This window comes from Lonchura striata, chromosome Z (assembly GCF_050655825.1).
Source record: "Lonchura striata isolate lonStrDom1 chromosome Z, ASM5065582v1, whole genome shotgun sequence".
NCBI lineage: Eukaryota > Metazoa > Chordata > Aves > Passeriformes > Estrildidae > Lonchura > Lonchura striata.
Window position 1 is genome coordinate 73992340 of NC_140740.1, and position 21878 is coordinate 74014217.

The 21878-nt window shown below is 35.4% G+C and overlaps 1 protein-coding gene across 1 annotated transcript in view; it reads left to right on the forward strand.

Annotated features, from left to right (window-relative positions):
• SV2C (synaptic vesicle glycoprotein 2C) overlaps positions 1–21878 on the forward strand; it is a 109597-nt gene that overhangs the window by 22806 nt on the left and 64913 nt on the right. The window contains exon 2 of the mRNA XM_085565983.1: positions 2711–3415. Coding sequence (XP_085422109.1) covers positions 2833–3415 — 583 coding nt within the window. The 5' untranslated portion in view covers positions 2711–2832. The remainder of the gene's footprint in view (positions 1–2710; positions 3416–21878) is intronic.

The window sequence follows — 21878 nt, forward strand, 5'->3', positions numbered from 1 at the left end:
CTTAAGGCATGGATTTCAATTCACTGAGAAAGCAAAGCTCTTTAAAAAAACAGTGTTCAGAAAGCATTTTGCTTGGAAACTTCAGCAAGATAGAAAGACATTTCTGATTTTTGCCAGACAGAAATTTTGCTCTGTTTGCATGTTTGCATGTTTTTTGATGACAGAGTTATGCTCTCAGTGAGTATGAACAGGTGAAATTCCTTGTTGATGTACCTGGTTTATCACAAACTGCAGCATAAGTTCAGCTATTTTTGAAAACTTGACTTTTTGGAGTCTGTTGAACTCATGAGGTAGGTATACTACAGAAGAGTAAAGCATTGTTTTACTAATGTTGGCTCTTAGACTTTTTGTCCATTTGTTATTCCTAAACTCCTGCTTTCTTCAAGATATAGATATAACATACACACACACACGCACACACACACACACACACACACACACACACACACACACACACATATGCATCCTGTAGTAGTAGCAAATTTGCAACTGAAAACCCTTATTGGACAAATAAAAAGAAACCAGTATCAGTCTAAGAATTAGAGGGATTCAGAGTTTAGGTTAAATGGGTTGTACGGATACTGTAAAATTACTTAAAATCTAGGAGCACACTGTACTCATTAACACTCAGAAAAGCACCTGTTAGGATTTCATGGAGTTCTCGAAAGCATTTGTAGAAGGCTTCAGCAGATCCAGTGAATGTTTTGTTGCATTGCATGTTCACTAACAGCTAGTAGATACTTCTAGCTAGAAGGATAACTTCTACTGAGCATCTTGAAAACTGGAAAGCTGTAATTAGAGAAAGTGCCTTGGCATAAAAAATTCACCAGGATGACCTACTTAAAAGGATCATCATGTACCTAAAGTCAGTCTACAGTTTGCAGTCATAAATATTACATCAGGCTGCATTTCTCTTCCAGTAAATGCTTCAGTTCCCATTAATGGTTGAATTGTGCCATCACATTTGATTTCTTTGAGAAACAGTCAAAGTGTATGAAATTAATCCAGAGGAAGATACTAAAAATAAGGGCATTTTTTACTATAGGTAAATTTCTATTATTAAAAGGCTAGGAACATACCTTTTAGCTTCTGAGTCATGTCTATGTGATTGTAGGCTTTGTTTTCTTGCATCAGAAGTACATCACATCCTTAGTTTATCTAATGCAGTCTGTAGTTTTTCCTATCCCTCTATTGGTCCTAAAACTCATGTGTGGAGTATACTTCTGGAGACAGTATATGCAATAGAATGAATAAAGGGCAACTTCTTAAAGCCATTCCTTGGTCTTCTCCCATAAAGCTCTGAGGGCAGTCCACACTGCTTTAGAAAGGTTGATAAGATTAGCTTCAGAAATTTCCATCTATTTTTACTCCTGCATCATATCTCACTGTCTCCTTAGTTGCATTACTGTAGTTTTTCTGAGGTAATGCTGGAAAATAGATCATTAAAATTATCATGGTTAAAAATAACCTTTTCCTGAAGCTGGAAGCAGGCAGTCTTTTCTCAGAAGCACTGCTAAAAACCTGCAGCCTGCTTTCTCCCAGAAGGGAGGCTTCTACAATCTGTTGCAGTGTCCAGATTCACACATGTGCACACAAACACACACACACACACACACACACACACTCTCACACTCCCTTAATTTTAGACACATGAGTAATAGTACAATTTTGAAATTGATTTTAGCTGTTCTAACTACAGATTTTTGCCAAGGAATTATCCTGCATTTTTTCCTTCTGTATGCTTGCATGCTGCAGCCATTTCTTTTCTCCCATCCCTAGTGACAGTGCAGATATGTGGTGAGCAACTTGTCCTGTAGATATGCCTGAAAACTGCACCAAGAAGTGAAAGTTTAATCTGCAGTCTAGTAAGCAACTGCTCTTGACTCATTGTGTCTGCATTTGGGGCTGCACAAGATGGAAGGATAGAGCAGGGGGGCAGGGAGGTGAATTGGGGCAAAATGTCTTGGTGCTTTCCTGCAGCTTGGCTAGTGGGAACTCTTGCTGGACTAACACACTGGGAGATGCATTAGCTGATAATATACAGTTGCTCCACTCTGCCCCTACTCTGAGTATAGATAGGGAAGAAAGGAAAATTATTTAGGTATTGGGAATCTTCAAAGTGTGAAAGTGCCACCACTTCTGCCCACACAGCTCCGCACACTGAATTTTTTAGGGTGGGATTTCATATTGCTGAGACTCAGTGTGAATGCACTGTGAATGCACTGGCCATATTCAGTCAGCTTTGAGACACTGGTACAGATTTGGAGGAATACTAACTTTCTACAGGATTTGTGTTAAACAGAAGGCTAGACAGATATTTCATGGTAACTCACTGAGAGAAAAGTTAGTGTTTGTAGCCCTTTCTTATAAAACAGAGGATTCAAATGGGAAAGGATATTGCAGACAGAATCAATATGATGTATGATGCATGGAATTGCTTGGTTTCTTTCAGAATAAAACTTGATATCTGAGACTAGAGAGTAAAAAATTTAATTCTAAAGATTCTCTGATAGAGATATTAAATTTATCTTTGGCATATTTTCCTTGTAACCTGTGGTATTTGTATCTCTGAAGAAAATCCACGCTTTTATAATCAAAGTCCTGTATTCTGATGTCCAGTGCTTCAATAAAGATTGGGATGATTCTGTATCAGTGTGAAGAGGCATCTAAAAATAGTGAAGTATAAACTTTTTTATCTTATATTTTACAGGTTGAGTATTACAGCTTCACTTGTACCTGGGCTTTTTCTACTGATGTCCAACACGCAGTAGACATTCCAAACAATATTTGGCAGGTGCCTTTGCAGCGTAGCAGCAGTCCTTTTGATACAGGATGGAGGACACATACAAAGACAGGACTTCGCTAGTGAAAGGGGCCAAAGATATTGCTAAAGAGGTGAAGAGGCAAGCAGTGAAAAAAGTTAATAAAGCAGTTGACAAAGCCCAGGATGGCTACACACAGAGATCCTACAGTCGATTCCAGGATGAGGAAGATGATGATGATGATTACTATGGTCAAGGAGGAAATTATGGTGTAGAAGCTAATGATGATGAAGGATCAAGTGAAGCAACTGAAGGACATGATGAAGATGATGAAATTTATGAAGGAGAGTATCAGGGAATCCCCAGCACAGGGCAGGGTAAGGATGACATGGTGGCCTTAGGTCAGTCTATGCGTGATGAATACAAGGATCGTCATGAACTGGAAACAGAGAGGAAAGCTGACGAAGAAGAGCTAGCACAGCAATATGAATTGATAATACAAGAATGTGGCCATGGTCGTTTCCAGTGGGCCCTCTTCTTTGTGCTAGGAATGGCCCTAATGGCTGATGGAGTGGAAGTGTTTGTGGTTGGATTTGTGTTGCCCAGTGCTGAAACAGATATGTGTATACCCAATTCCGGATCAGGATGGCTTGGTAAGTAAAGTCTTCATTGTGTCTTTTTGCTATTAAAAGATTTGCTTACAGTAAGACTAAGTATGTATTTGTCAACAGAGAAGCTTGAATATAAATACAATTTAAAAAATTGAAATTAATTGTAAGTATTAAGAATTTAATTAATATTGTAGCTTTATTTTTAGGTGATTGTTTTCTTAGTCAGTCAGTAAATAAATCACTAAAGAGGAACACTGCACTGTAAAACTTAATAAGGAGAGGGACAAATTATGTTCTCATATGCAGGAGTAGATGTCCAGATGAACTAATCTAAAAAAACCGAAACTACAAAACCAGCCCACATATGGAAAATTGGAGTCCTGTAGAAATTATATAGGTGTAATGAAGAGCAGATGATAGAACTGCATGTGAACCTTTGAAATGGTGAGGTGAAATCAAATCTAGAAAATACAAAAAATTCTAGTGAAAAGCTATCTATTACAACCTTTCACTCTTTGTTTTTAGTCTTTTTATACCAATGACTGTTCTCTAGACATAAAAAAAAAAAAAAAAAAAAAAAAACAAACCACCAAAAAAAACCAACACTGTTTACTTAGGGTCAGGGTGACAAAAGAATGAACAAGAGCCTAGGGTGTGCTTTTTGTGTCCAATCTGCTGATGAAGACAGGGTGTGTCTCCTCCCCTTGCTTGTTCCCTCCTGTGGTGTGGGAGACAGGCAGTCTGAGCCAGTTTTGTGTGGCTTGGTGAGAACAGCAGCACTGCAGTTAGGTTCAAACTGTCTTCCCTGGTTATGCCTGGCCACAGCAGGTAAAACAAGGCTCTCATGGGGCAGGGCTGTGGAGAAAAGTTGTAGAAATGGTTCCCCAAAGAAGAGGGAAGGCAGGAGCCTGGGCAATTGGGATACAGCAGGAAATGAAATGTATATGTGTAGGTAAGTGACTTGGGTCTGAAGACAGGAGAATAGGAGGACTTCCAAGAGATTTAAAAGCCTTTGTTTTCTAGCAGATGTACCTTGTACCCTCCATCTTTGCAGCACATGTTGATGTTGCAACAGATCTCATTTTAGTTTTGCTCAGTTTCCTGACACATTGATACCAGCAGTTTGGCTCTGTGGGTTTCAATACTGTGGACTGCCGTCGCCCACAGTTACATCTCTATGCTTCCCTCCAGGTGACAGGAGCATAAGAGGAAACAGGTGAGGAGTTCTCAGATGACTGTGTCCTTTGGACTATTTTTTGCCATTTAATCATTTATTATTAGAACTACTTTGCCTATATATACAGTGCAATGATTAAACTTAAAATTGATGGAGATAAAGAATTAAAATGTAATGGTTAAAGAGGCTGAATGCATATAATCTCTTCTGTACTGCTTGTTTACACAAAATTCCAACATTTTATGTGTCATGCTTGGACCTGTGAACTTTCAAGTCTACTTCTTAAAGAAAGATGAGAAACAAACAATACTCACTTGTATCACTAGATGAATGTCAATGAGTCTGTGCAAATAATAACATTTCATCTTAGAAAATGAATGCCCAACTTGCTTTATTAACATGATTTTTTCATCTAGTACTTGGCAGTCGATAATATCTTTAAAATGTACACCTCAATTTTTATAATTTTTTAATTGATAGAACAAAAATTCTCACCCCCAATTTTTAGTTACTGATAAACCTGCTTGTTTTACCACATGCAGCCTTCTCAAAAAATGAAAGATCAAAGTTGTCTTTGTTCTCCAGGGTGATAAAATATAAGAGTAACCCCCAAATCGCCAATTAATTTGTATTGCATTCTATTACAAATAGTATTCTTTCTAAACAACTGCATTAAATATTATGGAGGTGTTTGGAATTGGGAGTGGGGAGTATTGTCTCCATGGTAGTAGGGGCCATGAGTATTCACATTCACTTGTTGGGGTCTGACCCATGTCAAGGAGGCTGAGGATTTCCCTGTCACTAGAGTTCTCATGATGCTGCCTTGAGATGTACTGGAATAAGTCTGTAAATATTTAACTAAATTCAGTACAGAAGCTGTTAAATATGCCATTGTGTGTGTGTGTGTATGCATGTGTGTGTATAAATGATGCTTGTTGACAAAATTAAGGTAACAGCTCTGGAAAACTCAGCTGTGCAAGTAATGTATTCTCATGCCTAAAATATAGAAATTGTAATGTATCTTCCTTTTGCAATAATATAAAACTAGCCTCTCTGTTGTGGTATTAACAAACAAATAATTATGTAGTAAAAGATTAACATACAAAAGCAGGACAGAATTGTGATAAGTAATTTTTTTCCCAGTGTGTATTGAGGGCATTACAACACATGACAGCTTAAGCAATAATTTCACCAAAAAAATATATTTCTTGCCCATTGTTACTAAAAGTATATCATAAGCTGCAAGTCATCAGTACACTAATGTGCATATGGCTTATAAACAGAGTAGATATACTGCTTCCAGTAGCAAGCATAACCTTAATTACACAAAATATTCATCATACCAGTGAATGCTTAGTGAAAGCTTTCTTATGTTGTCAAAACTGAGCCCTCACAACCATGCATTTCAATTACTTTGCACTTGTGATTTCACCTTATAATTACATCCTAACTGGGGTCTTCCAGACAGGCATAATTCTTTTTCTCATTAGAATTCCATAATCCAGAGGATTCTAATATTATTAGAATATTAAAGTCACAGGACTAATGCTAAGAGTTGTAAGGTAAAATCAGTACACATATACAATATTTATTTTTTAGGCAATTTTCTAGACTAGATACAAAGTAAGAATATTTTAATTTGTCTTTGCAAAAGCATTCATTGATTTAGTTGTAAAAACTGATTTCTAGTTTATCATGCCATGACAGTTTCTAGAGAACTTGAGCTAATTAAAAACATACGACAATATTTATTGAGCCTCCCTGATGCATTTTTTATTTTTAAAAATTCACTTTCACGAGGAGAATTTCCCCAAATCCTTCTATATTGACCCTTGCATGAGCTTGAAATCACTGTTTATCGATCACCAGCAATGTCTCAGAGCATAACAAGTGTGCTTGTGCCATGAACTAGCCTCAAGTTGTCTTTTGAATTAAATAATAAACCAATACTTTTTTCATCTCAAGTAAGTGGTTTTCTTAAGAAAAGGGCAGTTGTCTAGTCTTTTTTATCCAAGATTATAGTGACACATCACGAAGCACGAGAGAAACATGTCCCTTTCCCTGCCACCTCCTGCATTTAAGTGGATTCACACTGGCCTTTTGGGTTCTGGCACTGATGAGGCAAGACTGTACCTTCATGGGACAGGCTGTAGGCTCAGGCCTAAAGATGTTACTTTAACTCTTTTTCTGCTTGCTTGCCTTATCTCTTTGGTTTTATCAGTCAGAAACAGACTGATTTTAGGTTAATTCTCTGGGCTCTGATTTGGGTATACTTTTCTACCCAATTTTTCTCTGTCTTTCCATTCAGATTGTTCTTAAGTTTTATTGTGGGAGCAAAGCTAGTCTTTCCCAGCTATACCTGTTCAGGATGCCATGCTCCTTCCGACCATCCTGTCCCTGGTTCTCCCTTGGGACCTTGTGTGTAGGGCCCTTGTGAGCTGCACTGCTGTCACCACGGTTAGCAGCACATACAAGCTGACTCCTGTTCAGCTGGCCACGAGATCACTCCTCACAGCATCAGTCAGCACCTTTTTCAGACAGACATCTCCATTCTTTTTTTGTACTTTGCATGCAATCATAGAATAATTTGAGTTGAAAGGGACTTCTAAAATGACACACAATCCAAACCTCCTGTAATATGTACGGACAGCTTTAACTCAGTCAGGTTGGTCGGAGGTCTATCCACCTCAATAGTAGAAAAAAAATCTCAACACCTCAGCATTTAGTGATTGTTTTAAAATATTTTGTTTTTATTTTTTGCATGTGTACCATGAGAGTGCAGGTACCAGGCACTCGTATTCACTGACACCTTTTACAGAGGCCAATTGCTCCTCAATGATATCTAATGGTCTCCCTGGTCTATTTTGAATTCCTACATGATCCTCTATATGAAATCTAGACTGAATGATCTCTGGAGGGTGAATACTTTTCTACTCTTACCATTGTGTTAACCTTAGATACAGATTCATAGACATTACAATACCAAACCTAGAAATAATTTTTATACATAAAAGACTTTCTTAGCTGATGACTCAGCCTGAAGACATTTTCTTCCTTCTAAAAAACACAAGTATTGTGGTAAATCACTGGTCTGATAATGCAGGTACTGTGACTATGAACAGCAACAAACAGCTTATCTTGGAAATAAAATTGTTTTCTGAAACCCCACATTTAGTGTCACATAATACCTTGATCTAAGAGGATTTTTTCTGGATTTAATGATCAAATTTTTGTAGTATTTGTAGAAAGAAGAATATAATAGATATAACTAGGTCTTTTGGGCAAAAGTAGCTCTCAGTCTGGGACAACAACCTACCAATTCTGCATTGATTACTAACTTGTGTATTAGCTGCTTTAGTAACAATGCTTCCCACACCTACTCTGTCTTAAAACCTACCAAACATAACCAGCATAATTTTAATCCATGCAGTTCTTTCTCTTTACATGAGAAGAAGTGCCCTCCAGAGATCTGGTAGCTGATGTAATGTGCTTATAAGCTCTGCTAAGAATACCAAATGATTTCTGAATTTTTCCACTTCTTAGTTTAACGAAGTACTGGCTTGCCAGATCCTTGCTATTTAATTTTATTCTGGTTTTGCAATGATCATTTTCAACAACTTTATATTCAACAAATACCTTCCTTGAAACTTATCAATGACAAATACAAGTCCTTCCATTGGGACAGAATAACCCCACTCACTGGTAGAAGCTAGTCACTAAAATGCTGGGTAGCAAACAGCTGCACAGAAGGATCTGTGGCTTTTAGTAGGAAGCAAGTTGACATAGGACAGCAGCTGCATGGGCAAAATTGACCAGTAAGCAGAGAGGAGTGATTATTTTCTGTTCTTGACACAGTGAGCCCACATGTTGGATTCTCTGTTATGTTGTGAAGCCACCTGAAAAGGAGGAATTAACAAATGCAGGCAAATTTAGTAGAGGACCAATAAAGTGACTAAGTGGAATACACAGCATAGAAGAAGGAAAAGGACCCAGTCTTGTTTAATGTGGAGGAAAAAGGTCTGAGGTGAATCAGTCTGTACTATTTGGCAACAAAATTGAGAGAAACTACAGTGATGGTAGATTAAAATTTTCCTTAGAGGAGCACAAGGATCAGAAGTTGCAATTGGGGATCATCTGGTATGATGAAGAAAGTTCAGAGTGAGGTGGTCAGCTACTGAGAATGTTGCATAAAGAAGCTGTGGGATGTTTGGGAGATTTTCAAGAGTTGACTGAAGGCCTGAAGCAAAGTAATCTTGCTCAGAAGGCAACCGTGCTTTTTGCAGAGGTCAGAAAAAAGCTCTTCAAAAGTCCCTCTCAACCAAAATGTTTCTGATTAGTTGTCTGCAAATGTGTGATACTTCCACCTACCTATGACTAAAACACAAGCTGCAGCTGTTAAAATTCAATAAACTTTTAAAGGAGAGTTAGAATTCATGAATTGTACATAGACTTGCTGTTTCAAACACACACTAGGGTCTAAATTAATTTAGGCAAAATCATATAGTTTGAATTATTTGTTCTTCTCCTGAGATCTAGCAGAAACCTGGGTGGAAGCATGTGACCAAATGGTGGTGAATAAAGGGCTGCACAACCTGCACAAATATTTTTTAAATATTCATATATCTACATGTCTAGTGGGATTATTTGCTGCTTAAGAGGTATGAGTTTAAATAGATTGTCACAGAACTGTCCTTACACCACAGTGAGTAAAGAGTCTACTGCTGACATAAGTAGTTATCTGTGTATAACATTGTTGTCTTGTTTTATTGAATATTGGTATAGGTCATTAGAGATGGATGAGATCTCTTCCATGTTACTGCATAAAATACAGCAGTAGAAGGGGAATGTCTTCTTGTTATATTCCAGTTATTAGTATGGTACTGCATATGTTATGACACAATACACCACAAATGATATAAAATAAAGGAAACCCTGTTTCTCTATTTTTTACTGTTATGTTGATGATGACCTAGTAGATGGTCTCTAAGACACATGAAATTTGTATAAATTTCAAAGTTAAAATTTTATTCAAGAGAGCTCAGATATAAAAAAATTAGGTACTTATATATGATCTGGTATATATATACACAATAAAAGCATTTTGATAAAGACTATTCACTGGAGCCATATCAGATGTTTGCTTGCAAGGAATCTCACTGAAATAACAGTGAGAATCTGTTGCACTTACAGTTAATAGTAGTAATAAATCTTCAGCAGCAATAGAAATATTTAGAAATAGAGCTGTAGTCTAATGCATTCTAAATCTCCAGAAAAAGGTAAAAATTGGTCTGTAGGATTAATGTCTTACTCCTTCAGAAGGAGATGCCAGAAATTCCAACACCATCATGCATGCTGTTCACCTTTAGTACAGTTCAGCTCCCTTGCAAATGACATTATTAAAAGTCCTCCTAGTGCTTTTCCCATTTCCCTTCCAAACAGTTTTTTTTGAGGGAGAAAAATTAAGAGACAGATCCTTACAATTTCTAAGCTGTTACAATATATGGACAAGTGAAAATAGTGGTTATGTCTAATTTTGTTTTCTGAGGGGGGAAAAGGGGACAGTGGAGAGAATATGCAATATGATTTTGTCTGTTATGACCTGGACTAAACCTGTATCACATGGAACATCACGGACTGTCACAAGACAGGAAATGGGAGCACAGATTTAAACCATTAATGAAATACAGTGTACTCAGTCCTCTGTACTGGTGCAGGCTCCCACTATAAGCAACTGTGTAAGGTGGGTATCATAGCTGCCCTCCTTTTCTGAGTATGATGTTGTTCCCCAGCCACCTTGTTGAAGCCAGTATTAAGAGGGTGAACAGACCCATTTCAAATGTTTTGCCTCTTTAAGGTTGTTACTGCATGCAGTTCTACTGCAAGGACTCATAAATATCATTGAGCCCTACACATCGTCCTGCTCAGGACAGCCCCAGAAAACACACCTGAGAGTCTGAGAGCATTGTCCAAACACCTTTTGAGCTCTGTCAGGCTGGTGCTGTGACCATTGCTCTGGGGAGCCTCTTCCAGTGCCCAACCACCCTCTGCTTCCCCTCATGAGGAAGATGCAGACTGCAATGAGGTGTCCCCTCAGACTCCTTCAGGCTGGCCTCAGCCACTTCTCATAAGGCTTCCCCCCAAGACCCTTTATCATCTTCACTGCCCTGCTTTGGATACTTTCTAGTAGTTTAGTGTCTTATTTTTACATTGTGGCACCCAGAACTGCCCCCAGCACTCAAGGCCACCCCAGCTCGGAGCAGAGCAGGACAATCCCCTCCCTTGCCCAGCTGGTGATGCTGTCCCTGACGTCCCCCAGGAGCCATGTTCAACTTCCACATCTCTTTCTAAAGTGCTACTCTCCAGTTTTTATCATCATTCATTAGCACAGAAAATTAAAGATAAATAATAATTTCTTGTAGTTTTCTTCAAATCTGTCTCGTAGATTGAGTTTGTCTAAAATAATCTGAAATCCTTGGGCTGCTCTTTTGCTCTTGACGGGTTATTTTCTGGCTCTGCCTATCCCATCACAGATCAGTAATTTTACCATTTATGTCACACAAATTTATAGTCCTACAAAAGTGGCCAAAAGAAATGTTTCCCAAAGGAAAAGCTTGAGGGCAGTGTTGATTTCACACATTTAATTTGGCTGTCACCTTCACTTTTTCCTTGCTCTCAACTACCATGGGATCCCTGGTTGACAATACATCACTTCTTAAATCAATGTGTCAAATAGAGCTTTTTAGCCAAATTGAACATTTAAAAGATGACGGTGCACTCTCTTCCAAGTCTCAGTTTGGTTAAATCAGCAGCAGAGTTTAGTATAATCTGCAAGCTTTCAGATTTTTTGCATAGCTTTGAATTTTGCATCTTGCATCAAATGCCTAGCTATGAAAAGAAACAGGGAGAGTTTGAGTTTCTTGTCAAGATGAAGAAATATTTCTACAGCAAAAGGAGTAATGAATTTCCTTAAAACATGGACCAAATATTATTTAATGGCCTGGTCATCACAGCTGGGTAAATATCTCCCTATGCATTTAATTCTTGAATTTAATCAATCAAGAAATTTTGAGCCTGTCGAAGTTTGACTTGTCTTTTTATCTTACACTATGGTGAAGAATTAAAAGAAAATAGTATGTAATTATAGTAACCATTTGGAATAGCTTCTTATTCCAGACTTTTGGCTTGTTTAAGGAAGTGTCAGTGCTGAAAAATATGGAAAAAAAAATTTAATCTAGTCTGGCTTCATTTTACTGCAGATGTAATTATTTCCTAGTGGTAAGTGCATCGAGTCACTTATTTCACACTTGTTTCACTTGTTTGAACTATCAGTTTATGATTGGTTTCAAATGTATGGAATATCATTGCTTTCATAGCTTTCATAAGTGGTGGTTATACAATGTTATACAAAAAATACTTACACAAAGGAATAAAATAGAGTCACTGATAGAAGAATACATGAATATGACATATGTATGTTTTTATAATCTTCTCTTCATGCAAATAAAGTCTGTCCAGAATACTGTGATTTATTGACATTTATAATAAAGTCTCTTGTTTGCATTTAGTCTTATTAATTTTTCAATGCATTATCAGCCCTATATAGAATGAGAAGTATTGATATAAGGGAACAATATAAATGTAAGATTTTTTAGTTTCACATACTACTCACAGGCCACAGGAGTCTTGGAGGAGTTACTCACAGATTTATTATGTATGCAGAACTGTGGGTAACAGGAAAGTTCTGTTACTAATATTTTTTTTTAACTATGGAATCTCATATTTTACACTCAGATCAACTTTACTTACTACTCACACTTCTAGATGGGCACTTCCATACTGCTAGCTGGAAAATGTTGTTTCCTGGCTCTTCTAAAACTATGACATGTTTATACAGCATCTACCAACCTGCTTCAGTTAGAGGAAAAAAAGCAAGACTTTTTGATGACACATTATATATGTTGAGTTATTCTTGCTTAACAAGAAAACTTTACCCAGAATAAACATGTAATGGACAAAGTGTTTTCAAAGACTCATGGAAACCTGTTTAGCAGGCAGAAGGGTGTTTTTATATAGCTTTTTGAGGGGATTGCAGAAAGTTGGGAGACCACTATAAAGTAGAAAAAATAAAGAAATGGTGTAAAATGAAACTGGCTTTACATCTATTGTGCATTTTCAGTGATAGGCAAAAGCGGCTATTTGCAAATTTCTTCATGTCAGTCTTTCTGAACTGAAATTATTTGCTTTATACTGGCAAGAAGTGGAGCATCTTACATTAATTTGAAGGAGTATGGATGAATATAACCCATGTGATATGTGACTCTATTGTGCTGCATATTGCTTTTGCCTGGCATTTGTCAGACCTGTTCATTTTCACAGAGAACAAGTATTTTCCTAATCCATTAGATTTCAGGGCAATTTTCAAGGTTGGTTCTAAAGTTGCCACTAGCAAGTCATGTTAAATGGATATTATAAACTGTTAGATCCAGTAATCTAAAAAAATTTCCATTTAGACATTATAACACTGCCTCCTGGTACTATGGTAAATACATAATTAAAAAGCCTGTTTAGCTTCACCAGCACCTCCAGGTGTATTGGCAGCAGACAGAAGATTATTCTGATCCAATATTCTTAATTCTAACATTGGATTATTTAAGCTCTTTTATTGATTCTAAATTGGAAAACAGAAAGAAGACATGGGATGGAAGATATTTTTTTCACTCTCATGCAGCTCTGTGATAGGTGAAGTGGACCAGGCATCTTCTCAGACAGTGGCAAATCTGTGTGTTTCAGACCCTTATTAATTTTGGTAACCTGTTTGTGAACAAGTTCAGCCTAATTCAATGTCTGTTTCTGAAAGCAAAAGGTTTGGTTAGGTTTTAAGGGTTTTTCTTTATTTTTCTTCAGGGTTTTTTCCTGTTTTGCTTTTTTTTAGAGTAATTTTTCTCCCCCCACCCTTTCACTTCATTGGAATAATGATAGTAACAGCCACTGTATGGATGGAATGAAATAAAAAGAAGGTATTTTCTCCCATTTATGAGGAAAGAAGTTTACTTCTGCACTGGGATATAGTTACAGAAAATAGATTTAATGGCTGATTGAACACTGGAGAGATAACTAATGGTTAGCTTAAATATTGTACAGGAACAACTGAAATTGTAGTTTTGTTAATTAGTTCTTAGTATCACGTGTTTTGATTTACTGTTTTGGATGCATCTGTTATTAGCATAGGTTTTTATGGCTTGGAATTTTTGTTTTAATTCAACACTAATTAAAAGTTAGTGATATTCATGGGCTCTGCTCTGTTTAGGGTCAGAAGCAAGACTAGTTGAATTAGAAATTAATATTCAGGCAATAAAACATGTGGCCAAAATGAACAGTTTTGATATGAAATGAGATGATTAATGTAGGTGACTGCATGGGCAATTTAAAGCTTTAGTGAAATATATATTTTGGCTTTGAAATTTAATTAATCCTAGCTCATTGCACAGTGCTATGCACTGTTCAAGCATACACAGCATTTATAATCATTCTGATTCTCAGGACTGCCATGGAAGCGTGTTTCAAATTGCAAAGTCACAGCAATTCCTACCATGACAGGGTCAATTCAGAAATGGACAAAGAGTGCATTGAATTTAGCATCTAAATCTGCGAGCAGAAAAATCCAGAGGAACCTCCGCAGTTGCAGTGTGATAAAACAGGAATTAGGGGGTCTAGGACAGCTTAACTAGGTGTGTTTTATCCAAAGCTTATCTGTTAGGATTTTCTAGGGAGTGCCAGAGGGAATTGTTGGATCAAAGGAAAAGATAATGTGAAAATAGTATGTTCAATGATAGCACCCAGGGAATCTGTCAACAGCTTTATGTCATCACTTGGGATTACCTGAGTTTATGTTAATGGCTGTGCTCTATATATTGCATATTGGTAGCTACCATCTTGTAAAATATTGTTTATATAGGAAGAAAAATACCATATATTGGTTGTCTTTTACAGTTCAACATTGATAAATTTGAATGCTGATTGACTGTTTGTGTTGGAAGTAGCAAGAAAATAGTGCTTTAATCTTTCTTTGTATAATGCACTGTTGATTTATCTATCCAAGTAATATCTGTATGAAATAGCAGTGTGACTGTCAGTATCCAGTTTATAAAATATTCCAATGAAGAAATGGAATAACTCTGATAAAATTTTATTCTGATAAATCTGTAATGGAATAAATAAAAATTATGCTAGCATCTGGTAGAAGATAATACTCTTTTTAAAGACTTAAGTTCATGGCATGATAGCATTTTAAAAGTAGAAATGATGATGACAATGAACTGCTGCCTTATCAGAAAATGCAGCTGTGCAGAATATTCCTCAGCCTAGCAGGTAATCTATTACCTGTCAGAATCTCTGCAGCTACTGATCTTCCTGTATTAATTTATTAATTTATCTAATTTGGATATGAGGATAAGGAGAAGCAGTTATTCCTTTTGTCATTACAGTGTTTGAATTTAAATAATATCTGAATACACAAGAATGCATGTTACTAATGAAATAATAATCCAAAACTGAGTATTATTTCATTATTTAAAAAAAAAAGTATCAGCTTTTTTTTCTTCCTACTAGCAGTATATACCTGCAAGTATAAATTCTAGATATATTGTAAGGTGACTGTCACTATAAGGAAAGTGAATAGCCTGCAGAAACATAAAGCAAGAAAATAAGATATTTTTTTCAAAATGAACTGATAATTTAAAGGTCTAGAGCTATATCACCTTGCTCTGCACTAAATATTTAAAATAAAATTAGTTTCATTAGCCCAAGGAGGGGAAATATGGGAGCAAAATGCTTCATGATTTAATTGAGTCTTATGCCACAAGCACTGCAGGTTGTAAATCTCACAACTGAGGTACAGGAAACTAATCAAAATTAAGCATATTAGACATATAAACATAATGGATGTTTAATGGATGCCAGAGGAAAAAAAACAAATCTTATTAATAACTGAATGAAATTTGTGTGGATAATTGGAGTGGTCTCATTTATTTTCGATGGACAGTGTTTCTGTTATAGGACTAGAAGAGTTTTGACCAAATGCTCCCAGCAATGATTTTTCATCTTTGTGATTTCCCTCAGGGTGGATCTACTGGAGTAGATTCCTGAGACATTCAAGTTGTGTTCCTGGGGGAAAATATAATTGTTTTTGTTTTGGTTTGATTTTTGGGGGGTTTGTTGTTGTTGTATTCTTTTTATTTTTTACTTTTTGTTGTTGCTGTTGTTGCGTTGTTTTCTTTCTTTTAATTTTATTTTGTTTTCTTTAATGGAGAGGATAGAATAGTTCTTACTTCTCCTTCCATTAAAAGAAAAAATCTTGTCTTATCATTGACCTTTTGACATTTGGAAGAGCAGGTTGATCTGTTTGTGTAGCTATGCACATGCTAAAATGATACAAATAAATAATTGGTATTTGTCAGTCTAAAGTTTTGGTGACATAAAATTATGTATAGTCAAATTTTGTCATACATTACATTCTTTCTGCTTTCTAAATATGTCAGAAGTCCTATCCACTTAATTTCAGTTGTTTTTCAACAATATTGGAGGCTTTGTATTGGCTTCTTTATCTATTTCCATTTTTGAGTTAAGTTGTCTGGAAAATTTGGACTTGATTATTTTGAAAATGAAAAATATGGAACAAACCACTAGTTTTGTATCTATTTAGTGTTTTGTACGTTTTTAGGCTGTATATTTTGTTTTGTGTTTGTGGGACTCTCTTTAGAATTATAGTACTAGGCTAATTCAACAATTTTTCTTTTACTAAATCATTCATCAAATTATCATAGTCTGTCATAATATTACAAACCTGTACTTTTTAATGGTTTCTAATACTGATAAAGTTTTTTCTCATTACCTTTAAGATCATAAACAGGTTTACATGAAGAACTGTTGAATTACTTGCTCTTTTCCTGTCTTTTCTGGTCAGCTGAATATGATATTACTTTTCCTTGTTTTGCTTTAAGTTCCATTTTTTTTTTTATTTTCATGATTGAGGTCCTGTATTGCAGCTCATCAGTATTGTTGGAGAACATGATCATTTTTTGTGAACACTGGATAGAATTAATTTGATTTTTATTTATATGGAATTTCTGGGTTGGTATTTGACTGAATATCATCAGATGTTTGTAGGCCTATTTGAAAGTGGTGCTTGGGTTTGGTGGATTGTTATTTTTTTTTCTTTCTTTCTTTCTTTGGGATTTTTTTTCTTACTAATGGAACAGAGGGACTATTTCTTGTATAGTTTTAATTTGATTGCAGTGCATTATCAATTGTATGATATATTTTTTATAGCTTGTACATCAGACGATTTCCCTGAGTTTTCTTAAGTATATACTAAAGAAACAGAATTGTAGAAATAAATAATTTTTTAAAATTTTTTAGGTTTTTAAAATATTTTTTATTTAAATATTTTAAATTTAATTTTTTTTTTATTTTTAGGTTGTTTGCCCTGATGAAAACATTAATATTTCTGTATTGCTCAATGAGTTTAAGAAGAGATGAGGTTGTATTTTCTTTTTTCCAGTATTCTCACTGGAATTTAGTTTTTTCCTTTTTCTTGAATGTATATATTTTTTTAGTTATTATGGAGATAAAGTTATCCTTTTTTACTGACTGTGAAGCATATCCAGAATGTGTTGTGAACTAAGCAGCTAAAAAATATGCAAAAGCAAAATGGTCTATCATGTAAAGGCTTGTTGTCACTTTGGAGTTATTATTATTAGAGAACTGAGCACAGAGGTTACTCAGCTGCAAGTTTCCTTCTTGAAAGCCCAAGAATGACTGCAGCATGATAGGTGCTGTAAAATCTTCTATATTGAGAATAGGGTGCTTCAGCATTCGTTTTGAAATAGCTTTATACCTTTCACGTATTTAAATAGAGAAATCCTATTACTCTGATTTCTAAAAGTAATTCCAATAATACAAGTGAAACTTAACTGTTTGTATTTTGAGCCAAAGAGCAAAAAGCCCCAAGTGTGTATTCAAGCATCTGCACTAAAGAGTATGAAATTTCGTATTGAAACCTGTCTGCAGTCTCTTGATGGGGAAGTCAGGAGGAGTTGGATTAGTCTGAAAAGTCACAATAGAGAAAGAGCCTGATATGCTGTGGCATTTTGGGGATTTACTTACATTGCAAATTATTAGGTAAGAGAAGTCATTTAACATCTGAAATTAAAGCACAAAATGTTTACTGTGAAAAACAGCTAGAGTTTAAATGAAGGAAATACAAGGCTTGAGAAGTCTTGAACTTGAAACAAATCATGCAAAAGTTTAGTTTTAGTTAATATGGTGCCTGTCTCACATGCCTGTTGGAAAACAGTACCTATCAGCTTTTTCAGATGGCTGAACAATTTGTGTTTAGATCCACACATTAAAATTTTACCATTCTATGTATATAGAGCTTGTTGTTTCACCACTGCAAGAAGCATTTAGAGAAACAAATAAATAGATATTATAGAGAAATACTAGGCAGATCTTTATGCAGGAATATTGCAGCCATAGTACATCTGAGGGGATGAATGGCATAATATAAAAGAAAAAGTGAAGAACAAATAGACTGAGTACATAGGTTGTAGACATCCAAAGACAGGAGCTGTAGAAAATTTGAGTTCTTTTGTCAATTCTGGAGTTATTTCAGCTTTCTTATATTTGTTGTCTTAGTGGATAAGTGTTTGCCTTTATTACCTCCCATTGCAAACACTTAATTAGAGGTTATTGACAGCTGCTGCATAGGTTGCTACAAATTTCCAAGTCTTCCGATCAAAGAAAGTATCAACAGATTATACTTTAATACAGGTCTGAAATATTATCATCTTTAAACTCCAAATGTGCTGTATTATCAGGGTTAAAACAAATATAAATCTGGATATTCTTATTATATTCATCATTCTACTTATAGGCATTGTAGTACTTCACTATGAATTATTATATTCTAAAGAATAGCATATGAAAAGCTCCTAGTACAAGTAAGTGAAACACTGATTACATTATAATTCTTTAAAAAAAAATTGCTTCTTATGGAATTGCCTTAGCACCACATTTATAATTGCTTTTTCCAAAATATAAATAGTATTTTAATCTTATTTTTAGAGTTTTTTTTATAACATGAATACTTTTTCTGGTTGTATGAAATGCATTCCTCATTCAGACAAATTGCTTAAACAACATAATAGGAAGCAAAAACTTCATGCTGGTTTTAGAACTGATTTATGATTTATGTTAATGCAAAAAGTTAATCAGGGAGTCCCATAGCCTCTGAGTTTCTCTATTGCAATGAAATGTAACTTTTCTTTCATTGCTGTATTTTTTCCTGACTAAATATACTTACAAACTGATTTCTCAGGAGGTTTTGTGTATCATTTAGATACCAGTCTCTGAATTACAACAGATATCAGCAAGTAATGAAGTTATGGCAGCACAAGTAGTAAAATATTGCTTAACTGAAGTGACTAGTTATGGATTTACTATTACATCATTCTTTTAACTGACCATAAATAGCATATGGATACCAAAGGATTTCTTGGTCAGCTGCTTTGTAAAGCTAAACTCTTTCTAGCATTCTGAAAGGTGCTGTGTAGGCATCCCTTTAAAAAATATCTAGCCACCTGGTAGACAAAAGCATGTGCATAGTGTAAAGCAATTCCACACTAAGATTTCCTTGTCTGAAGGGGATGTAAGTGTGTTTTACGTACATTTCTGCAGTGGGTGAAAATCATTGAAGTATGTTAAGATTTCTGCTGTGGAAAGAAAATACAGGTTTGATAAAACTTGTCAGAGGAACAATAAAAGAGATTATTTATTTTATCGTGTTTCTTTTCAGGTACCATGTGCCTCTTCTCAGTGCTCTTCCAAAAATTGACAGTTTTAGATTACATGTTACCTTCTGGGGAAAATCCAAGACATATGATACAGATATCATTCAAAGCCCTTATAATTTAAAATATTTTAAAATATGTTCTAAGATCGGACTGGATATCAAACTAGTGTGCTCCTTCCACTGTATTAGCTGATTTCTTTAGAGGCATAAGTGTGTGAAAAGAAAAAGAAAATCAGCCAGCCTTGTGGTTGGTAGTAGCTGTTCAAAAAGGAATGCCACCTTCAGCATCACATGCTAGGTTGATGTCTATATACATATATAGATTGAGTAATAACATGATATTTAATTCTTACATATATGAATTTATGCAAAATGCAATGTGTGAATTATGAAATATGTGCAAAAAATTCAGTGTTGTCCACAAGAGATTGGTGTTCTGACCAGTGGCATAACATAATAAACAAGAGCTACAAAGGTTAGAAAAGAAATGCTCATGATAATCTGATGACAATAAAAGTATCATTTTATCTCATTGGTGACTTATATTTTTTGGGTAGTTATTCAGCCATTTTACATGGTTAGAGTTATCCTTTGCCATTTCTCACTTTTATGACTTATTGTGAATATTGCTGCAGCGTAAAATGATCTTAAGGAAAAATTTGGAAGTTGAGGGAAAGGGCACTTCTTTTACATGATGCAGGAAGGGTTTAAACTTAAGTTAACTAAAGTAAACTAAAGTAGGGAGGAGAACTTCAATCTACCCCAATTCTAGCATTTTGGTGCCAATGCCAACAGGAGATGCCCAGAATCTGGAGACTGTTCAGAATCCAGCAGGTTTTGATAAGGAAGAAGTTCTTCATTATGGAGGCACTGGAACGGATTGTACAGAGAAGCTGAGAATGCACCATCCTGGAAGTTTGCAAGGCCAGGGTGAATGGGGGTCTGAAAAATCTGGTCTAATGAGGAGTGTCCCTGCCCATGGCAGGGGGGTTGGAAAGAAATGGGCTTTAAGGTCCCTTACAACACAAACCATTCCATGATTCTATGAACCTCTTACAATAAAGAGAGATAGAAAATACAGAATAGAAGTAAGACAGAAAATGTTCTGAAACATTTATTTTTGGTAGCTGTAGTAGGTTCAGAATGGAAGGGCTGCGGATCTTTCATCAAGGAGAGGATTTGTGCAAAAACTACAAGGCAATTAGGAAAAAATTGGAAGTTAATATAATGCAAAAGAATAAGATAATGCTGCTGCTCAGAGAGCGGCTTATTTATAGCAGTTTATTGACAGGATGAGAATATTATTTTTAGCAGCATCTTTTGAATGCTCTTTAGGAGAATTACATCAGTATAAGAGTCCAAAACACAGTACAATGACCAAAGGATTTTTCATCTAAAAGAAAGTTTATTTTTTTTTAAACTCAAGGCTTGGAAACATTTTTATTTCATTGTTCAAAGTGTTTTGATATATTTGTGCATCACAAGAATGTAAATCGGTAAAATTTGAATTGAAATATTTCAAAGTAATCTCTATGAAGAAATATAAGGCTGTTTAATTTGTCTTCTCTGTTTCTTATATTAGAATGTTGACTGGGAAACCCCAATAATACTTATGCAGAAAAGAATGCAATGAATTTCACTGTAAGAAAAAAAAATTAACTTTTTTCCTTTTTTGAAATCTGTCTGCTGGCAATGTAGCTATTTGACTATCTTTGCTACATTCCTTCCAATCCTATTGACAAGCAAGAAGTAGATCTGTTGGATAGAGTCTCTAAACTGCTTATGAGCAATGACCCACCTGCAGAATGGTAAAATAACCTTGACCACACAAGAGGTCTTAAGGCAGTTGAATGAATATGCTAAATTACCCACCAATCTTTGTCTCTTTAGGACCAGAAAATACATTAGCCATGTGCATTTATAGGAGAATCTCAACTAGTGAAATAAAATTTCCGATCAGAATGAAAAAGTTATCCAGTAAATGTCTGCTCCTAAACACCTCTATATGGAAAAATAATATTGTAATGTCTGTGTCCTTCCTGAGCTAATGAAGGTAAAGAAAGATGTATTAGTAATTCTGCAAATTCTAGATTTACTTATCATCAATATTCTTTGATGAAAGTCTAAGAACCCAGCAACATCTAGGAAATATCTACTGTAAAAAATTATTTTTAGAAGGCACTTAACTGTTGTTCTTATGGAGTTTGTTGCTTTAGCAAATCTCCCATGATGAGCAGTATTGCATCTGTTATCTTATCCTGAGATTTGATGCAGCTCTATGCAGTCTACTCATGGCGGGGGATTGAAATTTAAGATGGTCTTTAAGGTCCCTACAAACCCAAACCACATTATGATTCTGATTCTATAACCTTGTTAACATACAATATAACACAATGTGTATCCTATTTTAAAAATATCCTATTTTAAATTACGTCTCATAAGGAAACAGCAGTGGAAACTGCTTGCACGGAACATGA